The sequence below is a fragment of the Nicrophorus vespilloides genome, unplaced genomic scaffold, assembly GCF_001412225.1.
Source record: "Nicrophorus vespilloides isolate i.1.1-1 unplaced genomic scaffold, Nicve_v1.0, whole genome shotgun sequence".
Classification (NCBI taxonomy): domain Eukaryota; kingdom Metazoa; phylum Arthropoda; class Insecta; order Coleoptera; family Silphidae; genus Nicrophorus; species Nicrophorus vespilloides.
In genome coordinates, this window is record NW_017100110.1 from 562,373 (window position 1) to 571,521 (window position 9,149).

Sequence of the window (9,149 nt, forward strand, 5' to 3'; positions counted from 1 at the left end):
AATATATATTGTTTATCAACATTTCTGTTGATTGATTGAATTTTAAGTGGAATCTATTGTTACATTTATCAAATACGTAAAGGAATGCTTCGTTTTAACGTATTAAATAAAGGTGCAGATAACAGCTGATCTTTGTTGCATTTTACTTGTATTGTTTTCCTTTTATTCCTACTCGTCCTTCCGCAATTGTCGTTTCTTTCGCGATTGTCGGTCGGGGCGCTGTACGCATCCAGTTTATATCCATATTCGGTAATTAGATATGGCCGACGAAACATAACCGTACTGTCGTCCTATCGAACAACCGGTGCAAGTGTTTTCGGTGTTTTCTTTCCATCCACCAGTCGAGTTTGCCGAAGAAAATCCGCGTATAGCTGCACGTTGGTAAATTAGGTGGGATCAGCAGTTGTAGGCGAAAGCGCGTTCCGATACAACCGGCGACACTTCTGTGCGAGAGATAAAATTAGTCATCCATTTCCTATTTGGTGGAAATCCAATACACATCAAAGTGGGCACAAATCCAGAAAACAGCTGAAACTCGACCATGTCTTATACATCTAGTGAGTAAAAATAATAAGTTTTCTTGTAGCCCTTCATCTTTGCGAAACTTTACAAATTTCATTCTAAATTCCGCCCTTTATCATCAACAAATAGTAACATCATAAAAGGACACGCCTTTTTTTCTCATTTTATTATACCTTCGATATGTTCATTGTACGGTGAACTTTCGTTCGTTTACTGTATGCAAAGGATTCCATTAGTTCAGTTCGCAGCATTAATTAACGATAATTCTATTTTCGCTCCCACGCATCTACATTTTACGCTAAAAATATTCACGTATACACGGTGATCATTTGTATAAAAAAGAACACACAATATCCTGCTTATTGGGTAGCCTAATATTTAGTTTTTGCTTAGCAAATATTTATATATATTTTTGTTTCCAGAGAGTATTTACGTTACCCTTCCAAGGACGCAGAGAGGTCAGCCCTTGGTTTTGGGCGGTGATCCTAAGGGCAAGAACTTCCTTTACACCAATGGCAATTCAGTTATCATTAGAAATATTGAGAATCCTGCAATTGCTGACATTTACACTGAACATTCATGTCCCGTGAATGTCGCCAAGTACTCTCCAAGTGGATTCTATATTGCCTCTGGTGGTAAGTTAAGTTTGATAATTTAGAAGATAATTTGTTTATTATTTTTTATTTAAATTATTTTAAAATCTAAAATAAGAAGGTTATTTGATTATTCCTTTTTCAGTTTAGACAATAATGTAGTGTTTAAATTTTTAAGGAACAATCCAGTAACTTTCCTGAAACTAGGCATTTATTGTATATGATATTGATATTTGAGATCGCAAATACTTTTTATTAAAGATCAATCCGGTAAGGTTCGCATTTGGGATACCGTCAATAAAGAACATATCCTGAAAAATGAGTTCCATCCAATTGGAGGACCAATCAAGGACATCGCGTGGTCTCCGGATAACCAAAGGATGGTGGTTGTTGGTGAGGGCAGGGAGAGGTTCGGGCACGTCTTCATGTCGGAAACCGGAACATCCGTCGGCGAAATTTCTGGACAATCGAAGCCGATCAACAGCTGCGATTTCAGACCAGCTCGTCCTTTCAGGGTGATCACTGGATCCGAGGATAACACGATCGCCGTCTTCGAAGGACCTCCATTTAAATTCAAGATGACCAAACAGGAGCATAGCAGATTCGTGCAGGCTGTCCGTTATTCACCTTCCGGAAACTTGTTTGCCTCTGCTGGTTTTGATGGTAAAGTTTATTTATACGATGGAACCACTTCGGATTTGGTAGGAGAGGTGGGCAGTCCAGCGCACAGTGGAGGCGTCTACGGAGTGGCTTGGTCTCCAGATGGGAAACAATTGCTCACCTCCAGCGGAGACAAAAGCGCTAAGCTTTGGGACGTCGAGACCAGGCAAGTAGTATCCGAATTTAAACTTGGAGATACCGTCGATGATCAGCAAGTCTCTTGCCTCTGGCAGAACAACTACTTGTTGTCTGTCTCGTTGAGTGGATTCATCAACTACTTGGATGTCAACAATCCTGAGAAGCCGCTTAGGATTATTAAGGGTCATAATAAGCCGATCACTGTTTTGACTTTGAGCGAAGATCGCAGTAACATCTTCACAGGTTCGCACGATGGTTTTGTTACCACCTGGAACGCTGGTACGGGCGAAAACGATAGGATCGAGGGCACTGGACATGGTAACCAAATTAACGGTATGAAAGCCAACAAGGGCATTCTGTACACTTGCGGAATTGACGATTCTTTAAAGAAGATCAATATCGAAGGTAACGTGTACATGAAAGAGGACTTGAAGCTAGGTTCGCAACCAAGAGGCATGGACATCTTCAAGGAGACGAACACCATCGTCACTGCTACAGTGTCTGAGGTGAACGTCATAAAGGATGATCGAAAGGTTAGCAGCCTGAAGGTCGATTACGAACCTTCCAGCGTGAGCGTGAACTCTAGTAACGGACACGTTGCTATCGGTGGTACAACTGATCAAAAGGTCCATATCTACGAGCTGCAGGGTGACAACCTGGTGCAAATTAAGGAGCTTGAGCAGCTTGGTGCCATCACCGATTTGACTTACTCGCCGGACGAGAAGTATCTGGTGACCAGCGATGCCCATCGCAAAGTTGTCCTATACTCTGTCTCCGAATACGAGCATGCCAACAAACACGAATGGGGCTTCCACAATGCCCGAGTCAACTGCGTTGCTTGGTCTCCGGATTCACTGCTCGTCGCCAGCGGCAGTCTTGATACCAGCATCATCGTTTGGTCCGTCGAGAAGCCATCGAAACACATTATTATCAAGAGTACGTTATACTTAATTCAACCCGCACTTGCGTTTCTAATTATCTTATAATATTTGTTACAGATGCACACGCCCAAAGCCAAATCACCAGAGTGTCCTGGCTGGACAACACGACTGTGGTCTCCGTTGGCCAAGATTGCAACACCAAGCTGTGGAGCATCACACCCTTCTAATTATTGTTCCTATCCCAGCCACCTCAATTCAAATGCATTTTGGTTTTACTTTCAAATCGTCTAAGGCTTTTATTTAAATTATTTTTATTCAGTATTTATTTATTATTACTCAGTAATTATTTTAATTGTTTTTTTTTTTGGTTTTCCGTTTTTGGTAATTGGCAGGTCAGTTGTGCATGGAGTGTATGAGATCGGGTTTAGATGAAATGTGTCAATACTTAATTAATATCTCTATATTTTGATATACTTGCCTAATTATATAATATAAATATATATATATATATAAAAAAAATGATATGTAATTTTTTACCAGTTATATCGGGAATGTTTACGATAATGTGGTTATCGAAGAGCGAATAAAAGAAACAAACGAAAATAAATTTTAATTGAGTTTCCCAACAGTTACCAAATACACTGATTAACAATGTTCAATGCTTATAAAAAATACTTTTTTTTTTAACATTCACATCTTAGTCTTTTGCCTTTTCGCAGCAATCTTGTTTAAAACAGGAATGTATTTCGCTGTAATTAGCACCAATCTCGGACCTGACTCGATCCAACCAAGCTCCTAATATGGGTCTGCCTACTGTTGGATCGTAACCAGCCATACGAGGCTGTTCCACCTCGCAAGCTGCCCACAAATCGGCGGCAGTGAGATTATCCCCACAATGTATTTCCCGTTAGACAACCACAATATCTCCATGGAATCTAAGCAATCTTCTATCCTTTTTTGTATCCCACTAACTTTTTAGGTTCCATCTCTTTCCCAGCTACTAAAATAATAATAATATTTTTTAATATTTCCATTCCTAATAACAACCAATAACAACATTACTTTTTTCTGAAAATACATAGCACATAAAGTTCGAATATTGTTGTGCTGCAACTCAAAAACTCATTAACCCTAGCCTGCTTTGTGCTGTCGGATACCAAAATTCTGGCAAATTTTTCTCCCTGGACAAGTATTTCAAAATGGCGACACTTTAATTACAACAACATTCAGTAAAAAATTAAATTATTTTATGTTTCAAAAACCTTTCAGTCAATTTGAAATCTCCATCATGTGGGACCTTTTGGAAACGGTTCACATTGTATTTGAATTCATCACTCAACTAATCTCCTGAAAGTTAATAACAGTATTAATTACAAAAAGTAAAATTTACATAATATATGGTGTACAACAATTATAATTGAAAATTATAAAATATATACCGTTTATAAGGGCACAGGACATTCCTCAAACGGTAGTTTTGATGTTTTCAGCGTCAAAGACATACAAGGAGACTAAATTATTATACCGGCTCCATAGTATATATGTTTTTAATATATTGGCAACAGCCAATGAAAATTCATTAATTAATAATAATGATTACGTTTATTACAAGTCATAAAAGTAATCAAAAATTCAGATGAACAGATTCTCCTATAAATCTGGAACAATATAAAGTACTTTTTTTTCAAAAATATTTTTGAAGAAACTGGATAGAGAATCAGCAATTTAGATTTTCTTTATAATTAACTCCTCTCCATAAAAAGAAAAAATATTGAATGAGGACATTTTATTTTTTTTTAATTTCCCGAGAATGCCTTAAACAATTGTTTCGTATCCCGGAAATTAAAAAAATATCGAGACTAAGCAACCCAAGTTAGTAGACATATATATCTGTTAATCAAAATATATTCAGTCCGTTTTCTATTTTAAAAGAGTGCTGGCTAATGACTATAGCAGTCGATGCCATAAATAAAAATAGAAGACAATCAAATAATTATATGATGAAGTAAAACGAATTATAAAGCTTTAGTTAATTATAAATATTATTAACATTAAACAAACAATTTTTTTATATACAATTCTTATGTGTATGCCCCTCAGCTCCGGTTCTTTTGGTATGCTCCTTGGAATCTGTATTTTGAGCGGGCTTGTTGGTTTTTACTTGTTCTATGTCTCGTTCCATCCTTATATTTCTTCTAGTTCTCGTATTATGATCATGGGTGTCGCAGCTGAAAGATAGGTCTACCTGGGTCTTATTTTTTTTTAATATTTTGTGTATTAATATGTTGATAGACTTATTACATTATTTTGTATTAGGCTTTCTGGCTATCATTACAATATTGTTCAAAATTCTATGAGCTTCGCGAAGATCGAACTCAGACCTGGTGCGGTCTAGCTTACCCACAATATAGGTCTACCCCAAAGTAGGATCGTAACCTGTGAGTCGAGGCTGCTCCACTTTACCGGGTGCTCTTAAATTGGAGACGGTCAATTTTTCCGTATATACTTTCCATTGGCCAACCAGAGACTATCCACCAATTTATTATTACTCAGTATTTTTCCGTTTGTAAGGATAGGTCAGTTGTGAATGGAGTGTATGAGATCGGGTTTAGATGAAATGTGTCAATATTTAATTAATATCTCTATATTTTAATATACTAAGAAAAGAAAATAAATTTTAATTAAGTTTCCCAACAGTATATAGATTAACAATGTTCAATCATTATAAAAATACAAAATTATGTTTTAACATTTACATCTTAGCCTTTTGACTTTTAGTAGCAATCTTGTTCAAAATTTCATGGGCTACTCTGTAATTTTCACCGAGCTCAGACCTGACACGGTCCAACCAAGCCCCTAATATGGGTCTGCCTACTGTTGGATCGTAACTAGCCAGACGAGGCTGCTCCACCTCGCAAGCTGCCCACAAATCGGCGGCCGTCAGGTTATCCCCACAAATATATTTCCCGTTAGACAACCACAATATTTCCATGGAATCTAAGCAATCTTCCATCCTTTTTTTGTATCCAGCTAACTTTTTAGGTTCCATCTCTTTTCCAGTTATAATGGGAAACAGCCACTAAAATAATATTTTTTTTAATATTTCCATTCCTACTGATAACTAATAACAACATTACTTTTTTCTGAAAATACAAAGCACAGAAGGCTCGAACATTGTTGTGCTGCCACTCTAAAAACTCATCAACTCTAGCCTGCTTCTTGCTGTCTTTTGGATACCAAAATTCTGGTAAATTCTTCTCCCTGGACAAGTATCTCAATATTGCGACACTATAATTACAACATCTAGTATAAAATCATATTATTTTATGGTTCAACAACCTTTCAGTCAATTTGAAATCTCCATCATGTATCACTGGGACCTTTTGGAAGCGACTCACATTGTATTTGAATTCATCATTCAAATGAGCTCCTGCAAGTTAATAATAGTATTAATTACATATGGTAAAATTCACAAAATATATTAACCCAATAATTGTACTTGAGAAGTAAATAGAAAAATATAAAATATATACCGTTTCTTAATGCCACAGGACAGTCCTCAAACGGTAGTTTTGATGTTTTTAAAAGTATATATAGTGCCCTGCTGGGCTGTGAAAGAAAATCGTAGTACAGCTTCAAAGACATTATTGGAGACTAAATTATTATACCGGGTCCAAAGTTTATATGCCTTTAATATATAGGCAACTGCGTCTACTCTCTGCATTAATCAAATTTATATAATGAATAATAATAATATAGTCGCCTGTATCACGAAAATCCGATTCAAAAAAGTTAGTTCGATCCTCAAAAACCAACAAAAATTTGTGGACCCGAAAAGTCTATCAAAAGAGATTTGTATCAATAATAATTGATATAATTTTTATAAAAGAAATAAATAATAATATATAATTCCATCTCACAAGAAGTTAACAAAAATATGTATTATTTAAATTATGGGAAATATTGAATTATAAATTGCTTCTGACAATAGATCTTTCCGCTTTATAAAATGATAATTATTAAAACTTTGATATCAAAATTTAATAATAATAATAATTAATAATAATAATTTATTGGCCAAACATCAATACATAAGAAAAAAAGTACATTCTATACATATAAATAAATAAATTCTAACATAAAATAAAAAAAATATATATATTAATAGGCTGACCAAAGGGCTACGACTGAAATCTTTCCGCACATCAAAATTTAATTTTCTTGAATATTCCCAATACAGTGGAACCTCGTTTAATTCGTTCCAAAGTTTCCGGATTTTTACTCGTATAGTGAAATATTCGTTTAGTGAAACACGTTTTCCCATATAAACTAATGTAAATTACGTTAAAGCGTTCCATGCCGGAGAAAAAAAATATAACTTTGTCTCAATTTTTCTTTTTATTCTCTGGCTTTTTATTTGGCGACATGCAAGTGTTATTAAATGTCGAGCAAAAAAACACAAATAATATGTCTGAACACAAGTTTGGAAATTTTGTGATCACAAACAACACTAAGATGCAACTAGAATGACCACTAACACTAGGAACTGTTTTCCAATTCACACACGGTGAAGTGAGTTTATATTTGTTTCTATTACTTGTATCAATTCGGGACTTGATGGAGGTCTCTTTATACTTTTAATATTTGTTTATATAAAAAAGCGTACATAGTTTGTTTATATATTATAATAATGGTTGGACACAATATATTTGTGTTTTAAACAAAGATGACAAAGAAAATCGAAGATGTTCAAAAATACACATAATACACAAGTTTTAAAAATGATGTAGAAGGCGCGCAATCCGGGACTACTCTTCTCTCGACACTCTTTATGCGAAAAGTCATTTTTCTTATAATTAATTTTGCTCGTTAAGCGAAATGCTCGTTATGCGAGGTGCACGTTAAGCAAGGTTCCACTGTATACCCAGGTTTGAATAATTTCTTTATTAGGGGTAGTTAGTAAAAAAAAACTTAGCAAATCTATAAATAACAGAAAGTAACCAGTAGGTTTTAGTTAATTAAAAATTTATTAGCATTAAACAAAAAATGTTGATAGTGTATTATTTTGTATTAATAGAATAGAAATTGAATAGTATAAAACTAATATGAAATATATTGATTATAAATTAAATATACAATTAGGCTTTCTGGCTTTTCATTGCAATCTTGTTCAAAATGGCATGAGCTTCGCCGTAGTGAGGATCGACCTCAGTCCTGATACGATCCAGCCAAGCCCCCAATATCGGTCTGCCCACAATAGGATCGTAACCTGTGACTCGAGGCTGCTCCACCTCGCAAGCAGCCCACAAATCGGCGGCGGTCAATTTATCTCCGCAAATATAATTTCCATTGGCCAACCACAAAGTTTCCATAGAATCTAAGCAATCCTCCATACTCTGTTTGTACTCAGCTAATTTCTCAGGTTCCAATTCTTGTCCAGTCACCAAAGGAAATATCCACTAAAATGTATGTTATATATATATAATTCCATTCTTCAAATAAAAAAAGTTACTTTTTTCATGAAATACTTGGCGCAGGTTGCTCGAACGTTGTTATGCTGCCACTCCAAAAACTCATCAACCCTAACCTGACGTTTACTATCTTTTGGATACCAATAATCTGGTAAACTCTTCTCTCTTGCCAAGTACCTCAAAATAGCGACACTGCAATTACAATTATATTTAGAATACAAATTAATTTGGTCTTAATCAGTTCAAGTGCCTTTCAGTCATTTTGAAATCCCCATCATGTACCACAGGGACCTTTTGGAAACGACTCACATTGTTTTTGTATTCATCAGTGAGTTGAGCTCCTGAAATTTCATTGTGATATTAATAATTAAAGGGGTAGAACAATAAGTTGATATATTATTGTTGATGCAACCATACTTGCTCATGAAGCTATAGAAAGCAGTTAGAAGATAATAAGTAACAGAACACGCCTAGAGAAATAAAGTAAAGCAAAAAAAAAAACAAGCATCCAAGTACCTTTGCAACACATAATGCAACGATTATTAATTAAAGAAAGATTATAATATTATTTGTTAGTGACAGATGCATCGTATCGCAAAACATCGACTAATAAATATATATATAAAGACTAGGTTAATAAACCAGTTAGAACAAAAAAATAGAACATATACCTTTTCTTAATGCGATAGGGCACTCCTCAAACGGTATTTTTGATGATTTTAAAAGAATATATAGTGCTCTGCTTGGTTGCGATAGCAAGTCGAAGTATAACTTTAAAGACATCTTAGCAGACTAAATGAACCGGGGAAATGAACTTAATATATATTGCGGGTCCATGAAAAGCGAGTCAGTTCTCCAATCTTTGATTTTAATTTATGAGAGTG

The 9,149-nt window shown here is 35.1% G+C and overlaps 3 protein-coding genes and 1 pseudogene across 3 annotated transcripts; 1 reads left to right on the top strand and 3 right to left on the bottom strand.

Moving 5' to 3' along the window:
• The first annotated feature begins 208 nt into the window (after positions 1-208).
• Positions 209-3,397, top strand: LOC108568441 (actin-interacting protein 1). The gene is made up of 4 exons (XM_017929527.1): positions 209-557; positions 945-1,157; positions 1,377-2,849; positions 2,912-3,397. Exons 1-4 carry the CDS (start codon positions 542-544, stop codon positions 3,019-3,021), a joined length of 1,812 nt encoding a protein of 603 aa, XP_017785016.1. The 5' UTR covers positions 209-541; the 3' UTR covers positions 3,022-3,397.
• A 72-nt stretch (positions 3,398-3,469) lies between these two features.
• LOC108568395 lies at positions 3,470-4,976 on the bottom strand (annotated as a pseudogene).
• A 476-nt stretch (positions 4,977-5,452) lies between these two features.
• LOC108568408 (glutathione S-transferase theta-1-like) lies at positions 5,453-6,477 on the bottom strand. Its single transcript, XM_017929476.1, has 4 exons — positions 6,328-6,477; positions 6,134-6,224; positions 5,932-6,082; positions 5,453-5,873 (listed from the first exon to the last, which is right to left on the bottom strand). The coding sequence occupies exons 1-4, from the start codon at positions 6,437-6,439 to the stop codon at positions 5,547-5,549; spliced, it is 681 nt and encodes a 226-aa protein (XP_017784965.1). The 5' UTR covers positions 6,440-6,477; the 3' UTR covers positions 5,453-5,546.
• Positions 6,478-7,889: 1,412 nt separating this feature from the next.
• On the bottom strand, positions 7,890-9,073 carry LOC108568409 (glutathione S-transferase theta-1-like). The gene is made up of 4 exons (XM_017929477.1): positions 8,937-9,073; positions 8,516-8,606; positions 8,307-8,457; positions 7,890-8,253 (listed from the first exon to the last, which is right to left on the bottom strand). Exons 1-4 carry the CDS (start codon positions 9,046-9,048, stop codon positions 7,933-7,935), a joined length of 675 nt encoding a protein of 224 aa, XP_017784966.1. The 5' UTR covers positions 9,049-9,073; the 3' UTR covers positions 7,890-7,932.
• Between the last annotated feature and the right edge of the window lie 76 nt (positions 9,074-9,149).